Genomic DNA, 24,707 nt, shown 5'->3' on the forward strand with positions numbered 1-24,707 from the left:
AAGAGCAAGCTGAGTGTATCTCTAATGGAGTTTTCTGGTAAAAATCTGCAGATTTCTGTAGCGTCCAATAGCTGCAAGGCATTTGCTGACTGTTTAAAATCCTCTGTGCATTCACATGTATGTATGTGGGTTCACGCGTCTGTGTGCATCCCCACACTTAATGTCCACACCGAACCAAAGCCATCTGGTACGTCAGACCTAGAAGGGCAGCTCATTTACAGGCTTTCCCTCTAGAATATCCAAAACTAATCGCTTCTCGGCCTTTTGGCTAAGATCAAGTGTAGTAGAATTTCCAAAACTAGTAAAATACCTATTTGGTAAGTTTCTTCGTGAAAAATCTCTCTCTCACGGTGACTGGTGCGTGGCAACGAGTAAACTAGTAATATGGTGTCATGTAACCTTAAGTCATTTCATGAGTGCTGCTGGGCCCAAGCAAAGTTTAGGAGATGGGCTGTTACCCACTGGAAATGTAAGGCTGAACTTGAGGGACACTTTAACTTGGATGGGATGCATACTGACACTCTGAAATAATGGTACTAACTTGTAAAGGACTGGAGGCAAGGTAGGCGGTAAGAGACCAGGGAACTCTCCTTTCGGATAGATCTTTTCTCTACACTCCTCAGAGTTAGGCTGTTCCAGAGGGAACAGAAGTGGTACCATTCTGCAGTCTAAAAAAGGAATAGTGGCCCTGCCAAATGAGGCCCATAACCCATTTTCTGTTGCTTAAAATTTTTCAAAAGATTGGTTTTTGCAGCACAAAGGTCAGATGCTAGCTTATTCTCCTTGGAGGGACCTAACAGTACTCAAGGGGAGGAGTTATTCCAGCTCCAACAATCCAGAGTCCTGGTCCAAAGGCCAATGAAGAGGCAGAACTTGGGAGAGAAAAGACTATTGTGAACCCATAGAGACCCTCCTTTTTACATGGGGAGTCTGGACTTGTGGCATTAAATGACAAGGCGAGGCAAGGTGGCCTGCCTCCAAAACAAACAAAATTGCCTTTCATTATAGTCCTATTTTATCAGGACCTGAACAGAGTCCAGAAGAGTGTGTCTATTTTCAAGACTGCAAACATATAGCATTAAGTTTACACATATTCATACAATCGTATGGACACACACCTTTCTGATTTAAAAACGAATTACGTACCCAAACACAGAGAAAAGACACAGATCAATTACAGGGTCTTACAGAAATTAAACTTGGGATCAAGGGTTAACATCTATGATCCGTGGGCCAAACCCAGGTCTCCTTGCTTCTGTCAATCAAGTCCGACTGGCACGCAGCTCTCTCCTTCATTCACATAACGTCTACACTAACTTTCTGATGTTCCACTGGTAGAGCTGAGTAGTAGAGAGAGACTGAATGGTGCAGAAAGCCTAAAATATTCACCTGGCCCCTTACAGAAAAGCTTGCTGACCTGTTATAGATCAAAGAACATTTCCATCATGAGCTGAATGAGCTGAAGGAACAGGAAATCATCTTCACCTGTGTTCTTGAACCAGAATAAGAACATTAAAATATCTCCAGATCATATTTGGTGATTCAACCATTCTGTTTAGAGTTTGGGTAGCCAAAACTTATTAACAACTGTGTTTGTTAGTGTTTGTCAACAAACACAGACAATGTTAAAAATCTGTGCACAACTGTATTTATATATATATGAGTGGGTAAGATATGTGTTAGCCAATTTGAAGGTAAGGAGACCTGAAGAAAAATAAGAATTCAAAATACAATTACTAGAAACTATTATTTGGAACTTAGAAATATTTTAGTATATATTTTCTTTATATTTAACAGCATGGGACCATCAGTAGGACCCTTGGCAGAGCAAAAACAATTTACAACTGCAAATTTTACCCATGATGAAATTTACGTGAATATAAAATAACCAGCATTTCTAGAAAACATTACTTTGTAATTATATAATTAATTAAGGTGCTATAGCAAAATAAGAATGTTTTCATTCACTTTGAAAGTAAATATTTTAGTCAAAGTTGCATCAGAAACCAAGGTACTTCTTTAACGTTTTCCAAGAGGCTTTAGGTGTTAATTACAATTATAGCTATTAGTATTATATAGTAGCACATTGCTTAAAATATATTATAAACCATTTCTTTTCCTCTTTAATTTAAATGACATATAAAATTAAGGATTCTGTAACATGAATCATACTGGAACACATTTAAAATGGTATGCACGCCACCGGAATCACAAAACGTCTGATGCTCGCGTGCCTGGCGTAACGCTGGGCACGCGTTAGGTGCTCCATGCTTGTCCACTCATTCTCTCATTCACTCATGCACTCATTCATGGAAATCCAGGCTTCCGGAGAAACTGCATAATGTGCAAGCACAATCTTTTATCAACAGATCTGTGGCTCTGACAAAGACTTTGGCAATGGAGAGTGGAGAGGAGAAGCTGATGGTCCTGATTCCAAACTGCCTGGTTACAATCTACTGAGCGAAGCCCCGGGGTGCCTCAGATGCCATCACAGAGAATGAGGGGGAACAGTCCGCAAAAGGAACACATTCCTCCGAGAGCCGGGTCTGATACATACACACATCTGCTCAAAGACGGGAGTATGTTGGTGTCAGACACAGAACCGAAAGAAAGGACCCTCTCTGGCTGGGGTCTTGCTTTTCTGAGACTCCTCGGTTAGGGCCACGTTCGCTCGGTTTGATCAACTTTACACCAGTTTCAACAGGAAAAGTGTGATCCTAAAATTCTGTAAGAGAAGTGTGGAAGGCAGAGGGGTGTTCGTGTTTCTTCTCTTTCATGGGCCGACTGATCTACCTACTCAGCACACCGACGCCAAAGGCACAGAGGGAGGTGTGGGCTCTCCGCAGAGGCATCCAGAAAGGAGCACCTCTAGGCTCTCTGCAGAGAGTCTCAGACGTGTAATGAGTTATTTTAACCTGAGGAATAAGGTCTACAAAACTCAAAGGACCGTAAGGGACAGAAGAAAAGTCAATACTCTTGGAAACTAAGCAGAACACAGGAAAAGGGCTGATTATGGAGGAACGAACTATAAAAACCTGTAATAAAAACAAAACAGGACACTGGCAAGTCATTTGTAGCTGACTTTTAATTGCCTTTGGTATCCAGGGCAGAAAACAATGGAAGCGGTGGGACAAGCTCTAGTCTTCCCATCCCAGGGAAAGGAGCGGGTAGGAACCCTCCCCCTGCCCCTCTCTGATTCCCCGCTTGCACAGAACTCTCCACAGTCACATGCCTCTCTGCCTCGTCCTAAGCCCCAGTAAGCCGAGAAATATAAACCGAGCACTTGGGAGTGGGGGCTGCATCTTCTCTTTCCTTGCGAAGCTCCCGAGAGACCAGGAAGGCCGCCTGGCGCTGCCCTCTTCTCACCAGGGGTGCGGGCGGGCTCACTGCTACTCAGCGGCTCTGCGTCTTTGCCACTTCAAGTTGTCCACGTTTTCAGTGACTCATCAGTGGGCTTATGCTATTTTGGGGAGGAAGGTTAACATTTTTCTGAGAACCAAATATTCTTTTCTCTGGCTAGTCATCTCCCCTTCTCACTTTAACATTTTAATTTTTCAAGTACTGAACGATACTACAGTGTCAAAATGTGTGAAGTGGAACTCTCTTCAAATACGTAAATAATGCAACTGGCTCCACACCCTTATTTTCTATGTGTGCCGGAAAATCTTGGGTTTGGCTATCATTTACGGATCAGCTGCTGAACTGTGAGCACTATTTGTGGCATGAGATGCTCACCCTTAGAAAAGACTTAATTATATTAATTTATTAAATCTTTTCTCCAATCAAAGCCTACTAAATGCTAATAAAAGATTAAAAAGAAAAGCTATCAAAGAAAATAAGCCTTCAGAATTCCAAGGTGGGTTTCTTGCACAAACACTGTTTCATGAAATCTTCAGGTACAGAGTAAATACTAGACTAATTATACTGGCTCCCAACTTTTATTGTCAATGGAAGCGGTTTGTATTAAACGTAAAGAAGAAAAAGCGTCTTGCGCTGTGGCACAAATTCAAGGGACATAAAATTTACACGCAGATTTATCTTACAATACAGTTCTTCATAAAATTTAAGTTCCTCCCCCCCCATATAAAGAAATAGTAATTTCTTTAAAAATAAATATCACTGCAAAATCTATTTATGGTAAGAGAAACTCCCTTAGATATATCCCAAATTTAGTTAATATGATTAATTTTACCACACTTTTGTCACTAAAAGTTACTTTGAAGTGGTTCTGATTAATTCTTTGGATTTCTATAAATATCCTTGGAGAAAATAAAAGCTGAATTTTATTTTTGACATAAAATATCTGTGAAAAGTCCGCTCATCTGACGAGCTAATAAAGGATTCCCCTGTTCCCATTCCAGGGTGAACGTGTGGGCAAGTTTCACCGTATTTTGTTTTTGATTTCATAAGGTTGCAAGAGTAGTTTGGCTCATCAAGGAGCTGCATTACGAGTAGAGTGAATTGTGCCAAGCCACAGAGGGTTCTAAGTTGAGGGAGTTTACTGAATTTGTGAGAAGGTTTAAGTGGATAAAATTCACCTGGTAGATTTGCTGGTTTGGGGAAAAAATCTCCTACCAGAAAAACCAAGGCTTCCTCGCAAAACAGATTCCAAGGCCACAAACTGCAGCATTTCCCCCACTTGTTGCCATGCAACCAACACGAGACTGATCAACATGCACGAAACCCCACCCCCAGGCTCGTGGTTCCGGCGGATTCCAGTAGTTTCAGGGGCTCCGTAGGGAGGCAAAGGCTTGAGGAGTGTGCCCTGTGACAGCAAGCCCCCGGAGAAAATGAAATTTAACCAAGAAACTTCCATGGAACAGACTGGGACTTGACACGGCTGCCACTCTGGTCGTCCAGCGGGGACCCTGAACACTGAGACAGGGATGGGCCCTTCTGTTCTCTTTTGCCAGTCTTCTCGCTCTCCGTGCCGTCCCACTGTTCTTCTGTTGCTTGTTTTAGTTCCTCCCATCAGGAAAAATGGAGAAAAAGGGGATGAACGACGAGTAAATATCTGATTTGAAGGCTGCTCCACTTTGGAAGGAACAAATGTATAACTGGCTCCAAAGGCCACATGTCACTTCCGCAAGGTGCTCCGCGTTCTTGGCTTATTCTCAGGCGGTCCAGGCTCCAGATTCCAGGACGCTAAGAGCAGTATCAAAGTCAGAGGCATGATTTCCCATGTGACCACCTCCTTACGAACCAAGGCGTGCCAGGTCGCTGCCCTACACATACCAGGATATGTTTTGGTCAGGTATAAAATGGAATCATTTCAAAGTTGAGATATCTACAAGTTGAAAAGTCTTGTGGGGCACAGTCAGGGGTCACCCTGCCAAGCTGACTTATGAGGTCCGGGTTTCCAGAAGCCCCCTCTCCAGACTGATTTTTGTGGTGGTCCATGTAAACAAAACACAGGGGAGAATGGTCTTTCTGGAGCTGCTTTCACCGAACAGCAGGATTTCCTGAAAGTGTGGTGTTGGCTAGATGTAGCACGGGCAGAGGATGGGCCTCTGTATTGAATACCCAGTGGTCTAAAGGTAAAAGGTCATCACTGGAGAAGAGAAGATACAAATATCTGAAAATAAAAGAGAGAGAAATGAGCTCTGATTAGAATTCAACAAGAAGATCGCGTGATCTCGTTACGGCGCAGAAGAAACCGGTAACCTACTTTGAGCAGCTCTGATGAAAAACACATCACGGAACGCAAGCTAGTCACTCACATGATCTAAAACACAGTCACAACCAGTTCTAGAAGAATGCGGCATGTGAGAAAATCCAGCAAGATGCACAATGAGGCTTTGGAAGTAAGACGGTTAGGAAACACCCCTCTGAAGCACATCAGACATCAGTGCTGTGAAACGGAATGAAACAACTGCTCCGTAGTATTTCACAGTCTTTTAAGTGTCACGCATAATAGCAGTCATGTGTCCTGGCCACTTACAGAGCTCACAGGACAACTTGAAATTAATCAATTCACATTTACTAACCGACACTGAGGGCAATGACCAGTACATTAGTAGGACATAGCAAGGGCTTTTTTTTTTTTTTAAGTTTATTTATTTTGAGAAAACGAGAGTGAGCACGAGAATGGAGGGGGTGGGGGGACAGAGAGAAGGAGAGAAAATCCTGAGCAGGCTCCACACTGTCAGTGCAGAGCCCGATGTGGGGCTCGAACTCACAAACTTCAAGATCATGACCTGAGCAAAAATCAAAAGTCAGATGCTTACCTGGCTGAGCCACCCAGGTGCCCCCAGGAAGGACTTTTATATGCTCCTATTGTAGTTTCTGCAGTTCTTCGAGCAGGTACTGCAAAGTGTTAAATAAAAATTTCCGAAACACTACGGATTTATAGGAGGTCTAAGAATCTCGAGTTGCTCTCAATAGGAAAGAACACTGTTCGTAGGAAGGCAAGGATTCCTGACCTCTCCATGGGCGCTGCAAGCGCTGCTTCGGTCACTCCGAAGTCAAAACGACAGAGCTGACACAGACAAGAACTGTGACCCAAACGTTTGGCATTTTCCAATCGGAATTCTATTAAGAGGTGGTCAAAAGTGAGCATAAGAAAACCAACTGTACTGAGTCAGGAAATCTGGGTTCTCACTCTTCGTTTCAGCAAGAACTAGCTGGGGCTAGCAGTAGGCTTCAGTGAAAAGTTCCTTTACAGTGTTTTTGCTGAAATTTCTTTATTTTTAAAGACAGACACATTAATCTCTTTCCTGATTACGGTTCTAGAGGACAGAGTAAAAACATACAGCACAGACAGAAATGGGACTGCATACTAACATTATGACTGGTGCAGCCGGAGAGAGAGCCACAGGCCTCCAACCCCACTCCCTGACCCTACACTTGAGACCTGCCGTGCTCGGATCATTCCCCAGGTCATGGGCAGAGACGCTGGGAATGAAGGAACAGACTTGGCTGGACGTAGCAAGCAGCCTGCCGGGTCTGCTTATTCTGGGGAGACTGGGAGCGCGAGGGAGCTCTGGGCGTCGACCGGTGCAGGAACGCTAGGCTCGTACCATCCCACGTCTCTTGTTAAATGTGGGCCGATGCATCAGGCTTGCTCTAACCTCATCACTTCTTGAGATAGAAAATTCAAGAGTCTCCTGCAAAAGGATTCTTTTCCATGGGAGATGCTACAGAAACACAGCTGATGTAAACACAGATATTATTAAAAACTCCAGAAAACAATGAATGTGCAAGTTTTAGATACTCAAAAGTGATATTATTTTTCAACCATCATTTTTTTCTTATAGTTTATTTATTTTTGAGACAGAGCATGAGTGGGGGAGGGGTAGAGAGAGAGGGAGACACAGAATATGAAGCAGGCTCCAGGCTCTGAGCTGTCAGCACAGAGCCCGACCCAGGGCTCGAACCCACAAACTGTGAGATCATGACCAGAGCAGAAGTTAGACGCTTAACCGACTGAGCCACCCAGGTGCCCCTTCAACCAACATTTTAAAAAGGGATTTGAATTAAAAACTACTGTAGTGGGTTGAACAGTGTCCCCCGCCCCCGCCATTCATGTCCACCTAGAGCCTCAGAATGTGACCTTATTTGGAAACGGGGTCTTTGGGGAAGGTCAAGGATCTTGAGATGAAATCCTCCTGGATTTAGGGCGGGCCTGAAATCCAATGACTTGGATCTCTACAAGAGAAAGGAGAGGGAAATCTGGACCAGCACGCACTGGGGAAGAAGGTCATGTGCAGCCAGATGCAGAGATCACAGGGATGCTGCCACAAGCACAGAAGACCTTCAGAGGGAACTGGTTTCAGACTCTAGGCCTCCCGGATTGAGAGAGAACACAGTTGTGTTACGCCACCAAGTAGGTGGTAAGTTGTTAAGGCAGCATTAGGAACTAATACAACCACCACCCCCAACCTCCAGGGTACCTCTGGCCCCTAAGTGCTGCTGCTTGCTTAGACTGAGTCAGAGTACAACTAGAGAGCAGGGTTTAGACATACAGGGATACACACACACACACACCACACATACCCACACTCGCATATACACACACCACACATACACACAAACACGCCACACACATTCACATAAACACACACCACATACACTCTCTCACAAGTTTATAATAAAATCAATGTTTGAAATTAAAATAATATAGCTAACCAATTCTTTTTAACTTTGGATTACACATTCAGGAGAGAGTTTTTAACCTGAATTTTGAAAACAGAACAACTGGAGAAGAGGGAAATTTGCTGTAAAAGTTGAGAACAGGAAAAGTCTACACTCTAAATTGGCCACCACACTACAATTTGTCCTCTAATGAGAATTTTTCTTCAGCTATGGTTTCAGTAGGTGGCAAGCAGCACTGACCAAAGCTTGGAGGTATATAAAAAGGTGCTATTAAGCACATTTCAGTTTGAATGGATGTGTAGTTTACTTTTTAGAGTTTTTGAAAGTTTATTTTAAGAGAAAGACACAGCACACATTCACATGTGCAAGTTGGGAAGGGGCAGAGAGAGAATTCCAAACAGGTTCCACAAAGCCCGACATAGGGCTCAAACTCACGAAACCAAGAGATCATAACCTGAGCCGAGATCAAGAGCTGGACGCCTAACTGACTGAGCCCTCCAGGCACCCCTGTAGAGCTCACTTTAAATGTTGCTCGCGTCGGTCTCTTGGAGCCCTCTCTTACCTAAAGACCAGGTATTCAGAGGAGGTGGTGGTGCCCGAAGTCACCTCAACCCAAGTGTTGGCAGTAACCAAACGGGCAAGTTTTACAGACAGAAAAGTCAACCAAATCTGAGGAGACAAATTTAAGGTCGACAGAGAAATGGTAAGGCTTAACCAACTGTCAAGTTCATGTGTTCCCACTCAGTCCTTTATGTTTACTGACTTACCAACTGAGCCTTGACGACTCATTTATTCTCCTTCACCACTACCAAAGCCAATATCCAGTATTTTATAGGAAGATGTGACAATTCAAAAAGGCTTGCATTTACATGCACATGTAACTTCTAAAATACACCTTACACTGTTTGAAAAATAATGAACTTAAAACTTCCATTTCGTTTCTACTTCTAATGTTTAAATCATGTCTTTGGAACAGACTGGTGAGAAACCAAATCAAATTGAAGTCTTTCTGATCACTGCAACGGCGTAGGCTTTGCCTTGAGATTATCAGGGAGCTGGGGGAGGAGGCTCTTTTTCCTCTGCTTTTAGGGGCGGAATAAGTTAGGATGAATACATTTGGTTGAATAGGTCAGTTATCCTACAGGATAACATAAACAATGGGGGCTAGCTCCTATAACAAAAAGCCCAGCGGCAGACCGAGACAAAGGTCAGTTAACTCAGCAGTACAACACTATCTGGGTTGTAAAGGTTTTGTAAAGGTTAATAACAAAATATAAAGTTTTTCCTGGTGCCAAAAGACCTTATCCTTCTTTCCCTTTTTCTCAGATCACTGCTTTGAGGAAGCTTTTAATTGTCCCTCTGAAATGTACGTACATCTTTTTAAAAGCTAAATAAACCTCTTCCCAGCTTGACAACTTAGTTTATTCTAAAGGCATGGTCTTTGCGATGTAAAACACCAAGAAAAATGTACCCCAATGTCTCACTGTGGGAAGCTACCTTAGGTGCCTCTTCTCCAAAGCTGTTACTACCCCCGTATCATACAGATAGAAGTGTATCAGTTTTTCTTTGAATAAAAACGATTAATCAACACAGATGGCCACCCCAATTACCACGTGAATTTAGAACAAACTATGTATAGCAAACAGTGCCTTGGAGAGAGTACTCTTACTTAAGGACAAATTACCACTTTTCTTCAGAATATGTATATAATGGATTGTATCCGCCTGGTTATATGGGAAGGTGAGATTTCTTTCTGTCTTTGCAATCTGCCTGTGATGCAAATTGCAATCTGGTTTAACACTTATTAAACGATAAAAATATTTTTTTAAATGGTTTCTTTTTCTGCTATATTTGTGTAGAGGATCTTCTGGGCTGGCAGAAGATTTGGGTGCCAATTTTTTTCCCCAGTAATCAGGATCTCCATAATTTTTTTGACTTTTTCCTCAGATGATACTCCATACCTTCCATCTCCATATAAGTCCAAAGTCAGAAAGTAAAGGGCGACATCTCTTCAGGTGTGGGTCTATTTTGACAGTCGAATACATGTATAGTAGTATCTCACTATAGTTCTAATTTGTACTGATCATGTTATGCATTTTTTCTATGAACATATTTACCACGCTTGTATCTTTTATGAAGTATCTGTTGAATTCTTTTGCCAGGTTTTAAACTGGGTTGCACGTGATCTTATTTTTGAGTTTTTAGAATTTGTCATATAGCCCAGATAGAAGTGTCTTGTGAGTTACATACTTTGCAAGTATCTGCCATATCTTCTCATTCCCTCACTTTCTTTCATTCTTTTCCAAATTTATTTCAAAGAGTAGATATTCTTTAAATTTTAGGGGCGCCTGGGTGGCTCAGTTGGTTGAGAGTCTGACTTTGGCTCATGTCATGATTTCGTGGTTCATGAGTCCAAGCCCCGCATTGGGCTTTGCGCTGACAGCTCGGAGCCTGGAGCCTGCTTCGGATTCTGTGTCTCCCCTCTCTCTGTCCCTCCCCCGCTCATGTTCAGTCTCTCAAGAATAAACATTAAAAACAGTTTTCAAAGAGTAGATATTTTTAAATGTTAAGACCAACAATTCATTCTTCTAGGCATCATACTTTTGGTGTAGTATCTAAGAAATCTTAGCCTATCCCAAGATCACAAAGTTTTTCTTCTATTAAAAGTTGTTAGGCTTTAAATTTAGGTCTATGATCCATTTTGAACTGATTTTTTTCAAGTTTATTTATTTGAGAGAAAGACAGAGTGAGAGCGGGAGGAGCAGAGAGGAAGAGAGAGAACCCCAAGGAAGCTCCCCTACTGTGAAAGCAGAGCCCGACATGGTGCTCGAACTCAAAAACTGTGAGATCAAGACCTGAGCCGAAACCAAGAGTCAGAAGCTTAAACGACTTAGCCACCCGGCGCTCCTTGAACAGATTTTTTGTATATGCACACAGAAATTATCCTAGCACCTTTCACTGAAAAGTCTGTTTTTTCTCATCACAATGCCTTTGCACTTGTCAAAATATATCTCAGGTTTTCTTCTCTGGACTTCATCAATCTACTTACCAAGCATTATATCTGTATCACCGTGTTTTCATTATCATACTTTTTAATGTCTTGAAATCAGGAAGTGTTAGGTTTCAACTGTGTTCTTTTTCAAACTTGTTTTGGTTACTCTAGGTTCTTCACATTTCCACATGAAATTATAAAACAGCTTACTAATTTCTATAAAAAGCCTCTTGAGATTTCGAATGGGACTTCACTGAATCTATAGAGAGATCAATCTAAGGAGAATTAGCAATACTGAGTCTATCAACCAAGTGAACCTCTCCACTTAATTAGGTCTTTAATTTTTTTCAGCACTAAGTTTTAGTGTCCAGTGTTCAGGTCTTTTATGTGTCGTGTCAAGATTCATCCCTAAATATTTTATAACGTTACGTGATTGTTAGGTGGTTTAAGTTTCAATTTGATTGTTCATTCTTAGTATATACATAATTTTGACGTCTTAATCTTGCATCTACAACTGCTAAATACTTACTCATTCTAGTAACTTTCTAGTAACTCCTTAGAATTTTCTGCCTTGATAATCAGGTTTTTAATGAAACAAAATGATTGTTTTCCTTCTTCCTTTCTAGTCTGGATGTCTTTTGTTTCTTTTTCTTGGCTAACTATACTAGCTAGACTCCAGTTCCAGACTAAAGAGAAGTGAACACGCAGACATCCTTATCTTAATCCTGATCTTAGGAGGAACACTTTCCGTTTTTCAGTATGAGGTTAGCTGTAGGTTTTTCACTGATGCCCTTTATCAGGTTGAGGGAGTTCCTATCCATTCCTGGTTTGCTAAGAGTCTTATCAGGAAAGGAAGTTCAATTTTGTCAAATAACTTTCCTGGGTCTACTGAAGTGGTCATATGGTTTTTCTTTTTCAGCTCACTGATTTTCAAATGTTAAATCTCCATGTCTGGGATAAATAAATCCACTTGGTCATGGTGTGACCTATATACTAGGTTGTTAGATTTGATTTGCTAAAATCCAGGATGGATATATATATGAGGAATATTAGCCTTGTTTCCAATGAGAATCCTGCTGTCATTCTTATATTTGCTCCTTTTTACCTAACTTGTCTCTTTCCTCTGGTTGCTTTTCAGATTTTTTTCATTATCAAATGGTTTTTGAGCAATGCCATTATGAGGTGCCTTCATGTTTCTTGTCCTTGGAGTTTATTCAGCTTCTTGGATTTGTAGGTGTAGAGTTTAAATCAAGTTTGGAAAGAGTTGGGCCAATATATATATATTTTTATCCATTTTTCTGCTTTCCTTCAGAGACTTCAATGTCACATATTTTAAGCCGTGTGTAGTTGTTACACAGCTCAGCAATACTCTCTGCATTTTTATAAGATTCTTTTTTTTTTTTTTGCTCATTTCACTTTGATTTCAATGGCAATGTCTTCAAGTTCACTAACCTTTACTTTTGCAATGTCTAATTTGCTATTAATTCTATATGGTGTAGCTTTCAACCCAGACATTGCAGTTTCCACTTCTAGAAGTTTGATTTGGGTTTTTATATCTTCCATGTCTCCACTTAAGTTTTTGAATATATGGAATATAATCATAACAACTGCTTTAATGTCATCTGCTAATTCTAGCAGCTATATGAATTATAAGTTTCAGTTGATTATTTTCTATTGAGCATGTTTTCCTGCCTCATTGTGTATGGTATCTCTGGCTGCACGTCAGACATTATGAGTTTTGGTTGCTGGATAATTTTGCATTCCTATAAATCTTGAGTTTTGTTCAGGTATATAGTTAAGTTACTTGGAACCAGTTTGATCCCTTCAGGTCTTGCATTTGTGATTTATTATGTGGATCCAAAGCAGTAAATTGTTCCCCACTGCTGAGGCAGGATGATCCTGAGTACTGTACTCAGTACCCTGTGGATGATGAGACTTTCCAGTCAGGCTACTGGGGATAGGCACAGGCTGTTCCTGAGCTTGTGATCACCACAAACTGTTGTCCCTCACAGATGATTCTTTCCCCCAACTCAGGCACAGTTCCTTCCCTCTGCTGAGCATCTCTTGGGGATCTCCAGGCTCCCTCTGTGCAGCTCTCTCGTCTCCGCTACTCTCCTGTCAACATCAGCTCTTAGTTTCCTTGGACTCACAATTCCAGCTCCTCAGGGAGCATGTTGCACTGGGCCTCAGGTCCCCTCCCTATGCAGTGGCCCAGAAACCCTCTGAGGCAGCGAGCTGAGCAAACCCAGGGCTGCTCCTTCCTTTCCTTCCTTGCCCTTCTCTCAGAGATCACATTCCTTTGCTGCCTCTTCTCCGGTGTTTTGAAAACCACTGTTTCCTATATGATGTATCTGTTTGCTTTGGGTGGAAGGGTAAATTCTGAGCCCTGTTACTTCATCTTGGAGGAGGCGGCCTGCTCTTCCGTTTTGAGATACTTTGTCACACAGTTTGCCGAACACCACACAACACCACGCACCTAGGTTCACGTTCATGAGTCACTTAATCCTCTGTTACTAAACCAATCCACAAACATCAGAGTTGGTGGAGCAAGAACTTGTTCTGAGTTTTCCTGGTTCTTCTTGATTACTAATTCTTCTCTTAGATTACTAAGTCTTCATATCATGACTTTCTAGAATTTTGTGAAAATGGACATTAAATCCATCTCTTATTTTTCTCAATCCAACTTTCCCTCTTCTTTAAAATTAGCTATCCATTGTGTTGTTTCTCTCCACCATTCCTGAAAGAATACTGATTACAAAATTACATTTGCAGTAGTATCTTGACATGCAATTTCTTAGGACCCCTGCAATCATTAAAAAAAAAAAAGTTACTTTTCTACCTTTGGGGCTCTAATTTTCTCCCAGCCATATTTGTTTTTCTTTAATTTCAGCCCTAGAATAAGTTATATGGATTGGAGGAAGGGGTTGGAGTTAAAGTGTAGATGCTTTGCATTTATCTTAGTATTCCCTTTTTAGTGTGCCATTGCTTCTTTTATTTTTTTGTTGCGGTAAAAAAACACATAATATAAAAGTTACCATCTTATGAGGTCCTGCCATTGGTGACAACATGGACAGGCCTAGAGGGTATTATGTTAAGTGAAATAAGTGAGAGAATGAGAAATACCCTCTGATTTCACTCATATATATATATATATATACATAACAAATAAAAACAAAATAAAGGAGTAAACAAGTAAAAAGCAGAACGAGACCCATACAGAGAAACACCAATGGTTGTCTGAGGGGAAGTGGTGGAGGAATGGGCAAAACGGGGCAAGGGGGAGGGATGCAGGCTTCGAGTTATGAAACGAGTAACTGGATGATGCGGATAAAGGTACAGAACAGTAAATACGGACAATGGCACTGGAACAGCTTGTCTGGAGACAGATGGCAGCTACACTTGTGGTGAGCACCGTAGAGAGAGCAGGTTGTTCACCTGAAGCTAATGGAACACGGTGTGTCAACTTTAAAAACTATTAACTATTTTTAAGTCGATCAGCGTTGCGTATATTCACACTATAGGGACTATATTCACACTATAGTGAAGCAAATTCCTGAACTCTTTCATCTCGCCAAACGGAAACTCTGTACCCTTGAAAGCAACAATTCCCCTTCCCCTTTCCCCAGTGCCTGGTCACCACCTTCTACTTTCTCTGTTCGTCAGCTTAGTTACTGGTACTTCGTGTAAGTGGAATGATCACGGTATGTCTTTTTGTGACTGGCTCCTTTCACTTAACATAACGCTCTCAAGGTTCATCCATTATATCATTTACATCCAATATATCCAATGTATCATTTAGCATTATCTCAACCTTTCTTCATGACTCCTCCAGCCCGGGCCAAAGTTCCCTTCTTTGAATCGAAATCATTTATATTCTATTTAGTACTTGCCTATATACTTTGAACTTTTATTGAATTTGCCCGTCGCCAGAAATAAGAGACTTAACTAGACCGCAAGCTCCTCATACGGTGTTACGTTTCATAAGCTTTAATTCCCAAATCGGAGGCTTCTGAAAAGAAAGTGGTTACTTAATAAATACTTTTCAATTTGACTTAGTTTGCAGATCAGTTGTCAGAGCAGAGGATAGCACAGAACAGGACCTCATATGCAACTTTTCTCGTCCAGCTGGAAAAACAGTCCTTCTCTCATGGCAGGAGGTTAACTTGAGGATCCGGTTACAGACAAGATAAAAGATGAAAGATAAATGGAAGGGAATGGTGGCTTTGTTTTCCCAGACTTCCCTCTTGAATTATTTTCTCCTAGGCTAACAACCCTCACCCCAATGATCTCATTGGCTCCTGCCTCTCTCTCAAACAGACTACTTAAGACACTTTTGCTTATGAACTTAAAAGTCATACAACTCTTGATGCGTTATTGACAAAACCCTGATCAAAACTGTTTGAACCTGCTTCAAACCCTTGTTCACGAGGGATGAGCTTTAACAGTCTGGTAACTGGCTCACTGGGCTTTCATTTGCTTATACTGAGAATAACTTTACAGGCACAGGCAGATAACAGGAGCTATGAAAAGCCGAACCAGAACCACCAGAGGACAGGATAGCAACATTTGTAACAGAGCTGTCCTGTGCAACTATTCACTAGCTTTCCCCTCCTCCTCGCTTTAGTATTTTACTATAAAACCTTTGCACCTCCAAAACCTTCAAAGAATTTTACAGTGAAACCCATACATACTTACCTCCTAGATGCTACCATTAGTGTTCTGGTAATTTCTTGGTCACAAGCCTATTACTCTCCTCATGTATTCCTAGTTTTAATCATGCTAAAATATTCTCTCTAGAAAGAGCAGCTAATTAGCAAACCTAGGTGAAATACCCAGAAAAACTGGATTAGTAAAACTATCTGCAAAGGGAGAACTGGAAGTCTCACTAAAATTTTCTAAAAAGCAGGACAAATTGTGAATAGCAAACTTTAGACAACAATTTTTACTTGAGAGGTAGACCATTGCCACAAGTTTTGGCTGCTACGGGTTCATCTCTGCCATCTCTAAGCAGCACCAAGATGAAAATATTCAGAATTTGATACTGTATTTGATAATAGCAAATTATTTGGTAATGCTTGTTTATCTGCTAATAGCAAGTTAGATACCATTACTTTTAAGGGGAGAATTAAAAAAATTCCTAGAAGGAAAAAATTAAGAGCAAGATATTTACATGTAATCAAATGGTAAACAAAAATAATTCCTCTTCTTTCCTGATTCCTTTCAAAAGCACATGACTGATGCCATCAGAAAGAAAACAGATCCATCGACTGATGAATGGATAAAGAAGGTGTGGTTATATACACACTGGAATATTACTCAGCCATAAAAAAAGAATGAAATCTTGCCATTTGCAATGACGTGGATGAAGCTAGAGAGCATTATGCTAAGCAAAATAAGCCAGAGAAAGGCAAATACCATATGATTTCACTCATATGTGTGGAATTTAAGGAACAAAACATATGAGTATAGGGGAAGGGGAAGAAAAAGAGGATGGAAGCAAACTAAAAGACACTCTTTTTGGCAGCGGGGCACCTGGGTGGCTCTGTCAGTTGAGCATCCAACTTGGGCTCAAGTCATGATCTCACAGTTTAGGGGTTCTGGCCCTGCGTCGGGCTCTGTGCTGACAGCTCAGAGCCTAGAGCCTGCTTCGGATTCTGTGTCTCCCTCTTTCTCTGCCCCTCCCCCACTGGCACTCTTTCTCTCAAAAATAAATAAATAAAACATTTTTAAAAATAAAAAAAGGCTCTTTTAACTTTTTTCTTCTTTAATTTTGGGGAGAGAGGGGTGCACAGAGATTGAGAATCCAAAGCAGGCTCCACACAGGGCTCAATCCCAAGACCCCGGGACCGTGACCTAAGCCAAAATCAAGAGCAGGCCACTCAACTGAGTGAGCCACCCTGGTGCCCCAAGACTCTTAACTATAGAGAACAAATGGAGGGGTGCTGGAGAGAGGGAGGGCAGGGGAGGGGTTCAGTGGGGGATGGGCACTGAGGTGGGCACTTGTGGGGAGCACTGGGTGTTGTATGTAGATGAGTCCACAAATTCTACCCCTGAAACCCACACCACACTGTAAGTTAACTAACTGGAATTTAAATAAAAAGCTAAAATACAAACATATACTAAAAAATGGTACACCAGGGCATCATTTTGTTTGGGTCTGGTTCTAAACAGCATAACCATGTACATATGCTAAGACTTCCTTAGGGGAAATATTGTATGGTACCACGTGTTTTTCTGTAAATGGACTCAAGCTTTACAGCCAAAAGAGAGAGATGGGGAGAGAGAGAACAGATACACAAAACACAGTATATCCATATGACAGGACACTGCTTACCAAAGATAAAAGGGAACTACTGCTACATTAACAACACTGATGACTTTAACAACCCTGACGCCCAACAACGTAGCCTACCCACATGAGCGCATACTACGCGGTCCTCATGATAGGAAGTTCCAGGCTGGCAACCTACTGTGATGAAGGGCAGCTTTGTGTTGGGGCGGGGGTGGAGTCACTGTCACTGCGAGGCTAGGCTGGAAATGTCCCATGGGGACCAGAGTGGCAGCTACCCGGGCTTCTGTTATTTGCCCAAGACAAGGAACTGCACACTTAAAATACTTCAGGAAGGTGGATTTATAAAGTTAAAGTAGAGAAGCCTAAAGGAGAAGAACGAAAGTGGAAAATGATCTTATGACGTGTTACTGCCCCATAAATATACTTTGGGTTGTAGCTCCCTCTAGTGCAGAAAAAAAAAAAAAAAGGCAAGGCTATTTCAAAGCTCACAGTTTCAACACTGAACAACTGCTTACTAGTGAAAGCAATAGTCACTCTGGGTATGTGTGTCCCTACTGTCTGATATCTGGATTGCACTGTGACACTGCGGGAAGTCCTAGGAGGAATTAAAAGCCAGGCAGACCGTGGTTTTGGTCCTGTAGGACACCATCGGGGAGACTGGACTGCATAAATGGCAGTCAGCAATGACCTGCCCACCTGGCCTCATGGTGTGCTGGCTGTCCTTCGTCAGCACAGGGAACTCCTTGATCCCTAATTTCTCGTCCATAAATCGTTTCCTCACTCACAGGTGTCAGGGCTTTTCAAAGTGTGGTCCCTTGGACCAGGAACGTCAGCATCACTGGGAACCTGTAACTACAAGTGCAGAGTTTGAGACCCCACTCAAGATGTACTAGTCAGAGACTTTGCTGATTGAGCCCAGCAATCTTGTGGGTTTTTAAAAAAATGTTTTAATGTTTATTTTTGAGAAAGAGAAAGAAAGAGAACGCATGAGTAGCAGAAGGGCAGAGAGAGAGAGAGAGAGAGAAAGAAAGAAAGAGAGAGAGAGAGAGAGAGAGACATAGAACCTGAAGCAGGTTCCAGGCTCTGAGCTGTCAGCACAGAGCCTGACGCGGGGCTCAAACTCACGAACCACAGGATCATGACCTGAGCCAAAGTCGGATGCCCAACGGACTGAGCCCCTCCCAGGCACTCCCAAGCAATCTTGTTTTAACAAGCTTTCCAGGTGATTCTGATGCAAGCTCCAGCTTAAGAACCACTGCCCTAGGTTCTCCGAGTCCATCTAACTTCCAACACCAGTTGGTGTGCATTGTTTCTGCTCTTCTTCATGTGGGCATCAGCCTTCGGCTCTGCGGAAAATGGGCCCACTGCCCTGACTCCCTCACTTTTCGCATCTTGCCCTGGGCCTTTTTTTTCTTGCTTCATCGACAACTTCACCCATTCACTGTTAGGTATCTTCTGGCATAAACCGAATTCTGAATTTAAGCCTGGCGCCTCAACCAAGAAATAAAATAGGTCTCTTCTCCTGTTCCTGTTTTTGCAAGATCTTATAAAATTGTTATTTTTCAGCGGTCTCTCTTGGAATCAAATAATTCTATCCTTTATTCAACAGATATTTAATTCTGAAACATGTATGTGTGGCCCCACCATAGATACGGAGATAGAATAACTAAAATATACAAAAATTGCTGCCCTCAAGGAGTTTACACTCTAAGTTGGGAAATGACTATGGAAATCACATAGTATGTTAGAAGTTGGGTGCTTTGGAGGAAAGGTAAAGTAAGGGGAAATGATAGGGGGAAAGGGAGCAATCTGAAATTCTCTATAGGATAATCAGGGGATGTGCCTTACAAAACACAATCAGAAATGATAGAATGACACAATTAAAAACTACTATTTAACACCTGAAATTGCAAAGGTCCTAGAAGAAAATACAGAGAAGGAGCTCCCTGACTTGTGTCTTGGCAATGACTTTATGGTTGCGACACCAAAAGCACAGACTACAAAGGCAAAAATAAATAAGTGGGACTACACCAAACTAAATGACTTCTGCAGAGTAAAACCACACACACACACACACACACACACACACACACACACACACACACACAAATGGAGGACACCTACAGAATCTGAGAAAATATTTGCAAATCATATATATGATAAGGAGTTAACATAGAAAATATATAAAGAACTCATATGACTCAATAACAAAAATGAGACAATTCAATTAAAAAGTGGGTCAAGCAGCAATAGCACTGCTAGGAATCTACCCCAGGAATACAGGAGTGCTGATGCATAGGGGCACATGTACCCCAGTGTTCATAGCAGCACCCTCAACAATAGCCAAAACATGGAAAGAGTCCTTCAATCAACTGACGAATGGATCAAGAAGATGTGGTTTATCTATACAATGGAATACTACATGGCAATGAGAAAGAATGAAATCTGGCCATGTGTTAGCCACATGGATGGAACTTGAGGGTGTTATGCTGAGCAAAATAAGTCAGGCAAAGAAGGAGGGATGCAAACCATGAGAGACTCTTGAATGCTGAGAACAAACTGAGGGCAGATGGGGGGGGGGGTGATGGGCATGGAGGAGGGCACCTGTGGGGATGAGCACTGGGTGTTATATGGAAACCAACTTGACAATAAACCATTTTAAAAAAAAAAAATAAAAAGTGGGTCGAGGAACTAAATAGACATCTGTCCAAAAAAACCATAAAAATGATGAACAGGCACATGCAAACACACTCAGCCTCACTAATCACCAGGAAAATACAAATCAAAATCATAATGATATCAACCCACACCTGCTGAAATGGCTGGCATCAAAAAGACAAGAGAGACGTTGTGTGCTGTTGTCGGGAATGTAAACTGGTGCAGCCACTACGGAAAACACTATGGAGATTCCTCAAAAAATTAACAATAAAAATGCCTTATGATCCAGCAATCCCACGTTTGGGTACATATCCAAAGGAAAGGAAAACAGTGTATCAAAGAAATATCTGCATTCTCATGTTTATTGGACAGTTAGTTAAGCTTCACAGTGGCCAAGATATGGAAATAACCTACGTGTCTGCTGACTAATGAATGGATAAAGAAGACGTGGTGTGTATAAAACACACCGAAACACTATTCGGCCACAGGAAAGAAGGGAAATCCTGCCATGTGCAACATGGATGGACCTTGAGGGTATTATGCTAAGTGAGATAAGTCAGACAAGAAAAGACAAAGATTGTATGATATCCATAAGTCAAATCTTCGAAGGCCATACTTGTGAAGAAACTTCTAGTTGGAAGGTAAGTTCTGGGGATCTAATGTAGAGCATTAGATTACAGTTAACAACGCTGTATTATATATCTGAAAGCTGCTGAGAGAGATCTTAAATGTTCTCACAAAAAAGAAACAGTAAGTACGTGACCGTGACCGGATGGAGGCGTTAGCTAACACCACAGGTGGTAATCATATTACAATTAAGATAGATGTGTTAAATAATCACTCTGTAAACCTTACATTTGCACAATATTGTATGTCAATTATATCTCCATAAGGCTGGAAAAACAAACTATGACTTAAGAGCATCGGAGTACAGATGCAAATAGCCAACTTTTTTCTTATGGAACACATATTTATTGAGGGCCTCTTACACTGTGTACTGGGTGCTAGGGAGGGGAGAGTAGTTAAAAAGGAAAAGTTGCTGCAGTTATGAAGCTCACATTCTACTTACTGGTAGAGACAGATAAAAAAAAAAACAACTGCATGTATCCGGTGGGAATAGTGCTTAAAAAATTAAAGCAGAGAAAGGTGAAAGAATAATGGAAAGTACAGATGATACACACACACCCTATTTTTACGGACAGGCACTCAAAAAAACACAGCAATTTTAAGTTAAGGGGAGTGTGAACATAATTTGTAAGTTCCTTGAATATTAAGACTGTTATCTACTACATTCACTGCAGTATCTCTGGCACATAAACAGCAAAGGCACTCAAGTACGTGTTGGATGAATTATTTCATATACTTTGTGTGTCATCTCTATATTCTGATCACCATTTACTTAGTAGATAAGGACACCGAGCTCGGACACGTATCAAGAGTAAAGACCCAGAATTAAGGATCCCAGGAAATAATAGTTTAAAAGGGTGAGGAAATTCTGAAACTTTTATCCCTATTAATTTCCTAACAACTTCAGTTTGACTTTTTACCTGTGTTCTTAACCTATAGAAAAAATATTAAGTGATTCAGTCTCTTGTCTGAGTTCATTTTGAATCACTTAAAAATTAAAAATTATTTAAGACTGACTTCTAAAAAGCCTGTTCATTTAAAGCTTACTTTACCTATCAAGAAACATCTAGATGTTTTGTTACTTCTCAAAATACTCTCAATTCTAATGTTTCTAATCAGTTACTTTTCTAAAATACTTTTTTCCCTGAACTTACAGAGCTTTCCATCTGTGAGAAGTTTTGTGAAGAGTTAGCTCAAATGCACAAGCACTTTGACCCAACCACTCTAGTGTGAGGAATATAAATGAATATTTATATTCATACAGGGAGCAGAGTTATATATAAAAGGATACTCAATGAAATAGTAGAACGAACTTCTCTACCAGAGTACTGATTAAACAAATGACATATTCCTCAGTGGATTTATGTGTGCATATGGAAACCTTTTCTAGATAAAGAGTAAGAGGAAAATTGCAAGTCTGAGAACAGCAGGTATACATGATTACATCTGTGGGGAGGGGAGGGGGGAGAAAGGATACACATTATAAATATATATTTTTATATGTTTGCTTATACCCAGAAAATCTCTAAAGGGATACATCAAGAACTGTTTAATAATAGTTATCTTTGGGAAGGCGAGACTGGATGTGGAATACGGAGAAAATCTTCTTTTCCATTTTTTTCTGCTTAATTCATTTTGCCAGAGGCACATTTTATTTTTATAATTAAAAAAATAAGCTATATTAAAAACAACCCATTTGGCCTTGATTTTTGAGGAGCTGTACCACATTGAGGAAAAAGATGTTCACACAACTAATTTTAAATATGACAAGAGCTGAGCTGTTCATTCTGTATCGTTCAGCAAACATCTGTTGAATGTATACTCTAACCCGAACACAAAACTAAGCCCTAACGTATTCCTATTTCCTACAGACTCGTAGGACAAGAGAAGTGCCGTGAATATATTTAAGGATCGAATAATTCTGCCTTTGTGCTGGAGAGAACTCACAGACAGTGATATCTGAGCTCCGCCTTGAAAAACTAGTAAGTCTGTTAGGGACAGAAAAGGAACGAGGGATGGGAAGGGTAAGGACACGTAAGTGAAAATGCACAGGAGGCAGGTAGAGATCAAATGCACAGGCTAAGTGGTCAAGCAGGAGACATGACCGAAATGGTACATGCAGCACTTAACCTTAATCATTCAATACAGGAGCAAAGAAAGTCAACAACGTGGAGATGAGGGGCATCTTCTTCATCCCTCTTCCTCACCTGGCGGAGTACGAGTACACTTCAAGAGGTTCACTCTCGCAGATCCTCTCCAGCCCCCAGCTCTCACCCTCCTGTGTATGACTCGATCCTTACATCCCTGCCCACATCAGAATACACATTTTTAAAATCTAAAGCAATCTGATAGTAAAACATATTTGATTCCTAATTTTATGTCCTTTCTCTATGAGTGGGTCAAGCATTTATTTTTCACATTTACAGTACTGTCCATGTGTGTCTTCAGTGAACTGCCTTTACTTATTTTAGCTTAGTCTTTCTTCCTTAATTTCAAATTTCAGTTATTCCACAGACTGTCAAATGTACTGCAAATATGTTTTCCCGGTGTGCCATCTTCTGCCTCAGTGTTCTTTTTTCCCTTGCAGAGGTTTTCCATTTTCAAGTGGCTAACGTGTTATATCTTTTTCTTCTAGGATTTCTGGGTTTCATATCATGCGTCTCCACCCCCAGAGTTGGGAACAAACATTTCCAACTTCTATCGTGGCTTTATTTCATTTTTTATATGTAAAACATGTTCTACGTAGGATCGGTGTGGGTATTTGGCAGGGACCCAGCGAACTATCTGTGAGTCTCTCCTAATGAACGGGGCTCCTAGTACCCCCTCCTAACTAATCTGACTTTTCCTCAACGATCTGGACTGATTTTCTCCAAGGATGAGGTCCCACCTACAAGAGGGCCTATTTCTGAACTCTACTTTCTGCTACTGCTCCCTTCCCCCGCGTACCACTACTAACCTCTGAGTTTTCATAGCTTTATTAACAGTTTTTAAAGGCTCCTCTGTATACAAGTATTGCACACTGTATGCTAGAAAGCAGCTTACAGCTTCTTTTGTTGTCTGGAAGGGCTTGTCCCCTGCAGGGACCGTGTACTCTGTCAAACACGGCTAAGCTGGAACCACATTTGTCAGAATGACTTTCTCGGTGCGGCTCTGGGTCAGGGAGGGCTACGGATGACAGCCTGCACATGACCTGGGGCCCAAATGCAGCGCCAGAGGGGGCCGGCAATGGCGCGCAGCTGACCCTACGCCTGCCGGTCTCACCGTGCAGGGTGCCGAGGCTGCCAGGCCTTCAACACCTGCAGCCCCTGCTGGAGCTCCTCCGTCATTTTTTCCAGTTCTTCAGCCAGGCACATGCGGCCCAGTGGCAGAAGGCGCCCTCATCTTCTGCAAATTAGCTGCTTATCAAAGCTGGCGGCCATGAGACACAGATAAGGGAACGTTTGCCCTTGGGAGTTCCAGTTTGTCCTTGTTCCCCTCTGCTTCACACGTAGCTTCTTTCCCCGACTGTTAGAACAACCAGCCTACAGTGACTTTCCACCTGCTATCATGTATGTTGTGCCAGACATAATTTTCAGTGCTTCACTATATTAACTTCCGTAACAACCCTTTCAGGAGATACTACTATTAATTTCCTCTTTACATATGAGAAAACGGAGGCAGAAAATTCAGTAACTTGTCCACACAGTTATTAGGGGAAAGAGCTGGGACAAAACAGGTAAATATGTACACGGTTGGATGTCTGTCTGAGCTGATCAATTTGGTATATATAGAGACGACACAGTTACTAAATCAGGGACTGTCACAAAGCTAGAATAGCTAATATATTAAGTAAAAAGCTCCAGAGTTCAAAAAACTTCAACAAATCAGAATATGTTAAACCTAATAAAGTAAAATTTAATAAGGATAAAGACAAAATAAATTTTGGAAAAATTCTATCAAGGAAAAGAAAGAAACTCTTAGTCCATCTTAAAAAAAAAAAAAAAAAGACTGGGGCGCCTGGGTGGCTTAGTCCGTTAAGCATCCAACTTTGGCTCAGGTTATGAT

The 24,707-nt window shown here is 41.4% G+C and overlaps 1 protein-coding gene and 1 pseudogene across 3 annotated transcripts in view; one reads left to right on the forward strand and one right to left on the reverse strand.

Annotated features, from left to right (window-relative positions):
• Window positions 1–248: 248 nt before the first annotated feature.
• Window positions 249–342, forward strand: LOC120238789 (annotated as a pseudogene).
• Window positions 343–3,067: 2,725 nt separating this feature from the next.
• Window positions 3,068–24,707, reverse strand: part of MAN1A2 (mannosidase alpha class 1A member 2) — a 174,281-nt gene continuing 152,641 nt past the window's right edge. For 2 of the 3 annotated variants that reach the window (XM_039242727.1, XM_039242725.1), the window contains one exon: window positions 3,068–5,575. In XM_039242727.1, the coding sequence (XP_039098658.1) occupies window positions 5,443–5,575 (133 nt within the window). In that variant the 3' untranslated portion in view covers window positions 3,068–5,442. Of the gene's footprint in view, window positions 5,576–15,085; window positions 15,249–24,707 lie in introns of those variants that run through there. The other variant, XM_039242726.1, reaches the window with a different exon arrangement.

This window comes from Hyaena hyaena, unplaced genomic scaffold (genome assembly GCF_003009895.1).
Source record: "Hyaena hyaena isolate Hyena2069 unplaced genomic scaffold, ASM300989v1 scaffold_217, whole genome shotgun sequence".
In the NCBI taxonomy this organism is placed as follows: Eukaryota; Metazoa; Chordata; class Mammalia; order Carnivora; family Hyaenidae; genus Hyaena; species Hyaena hyaena.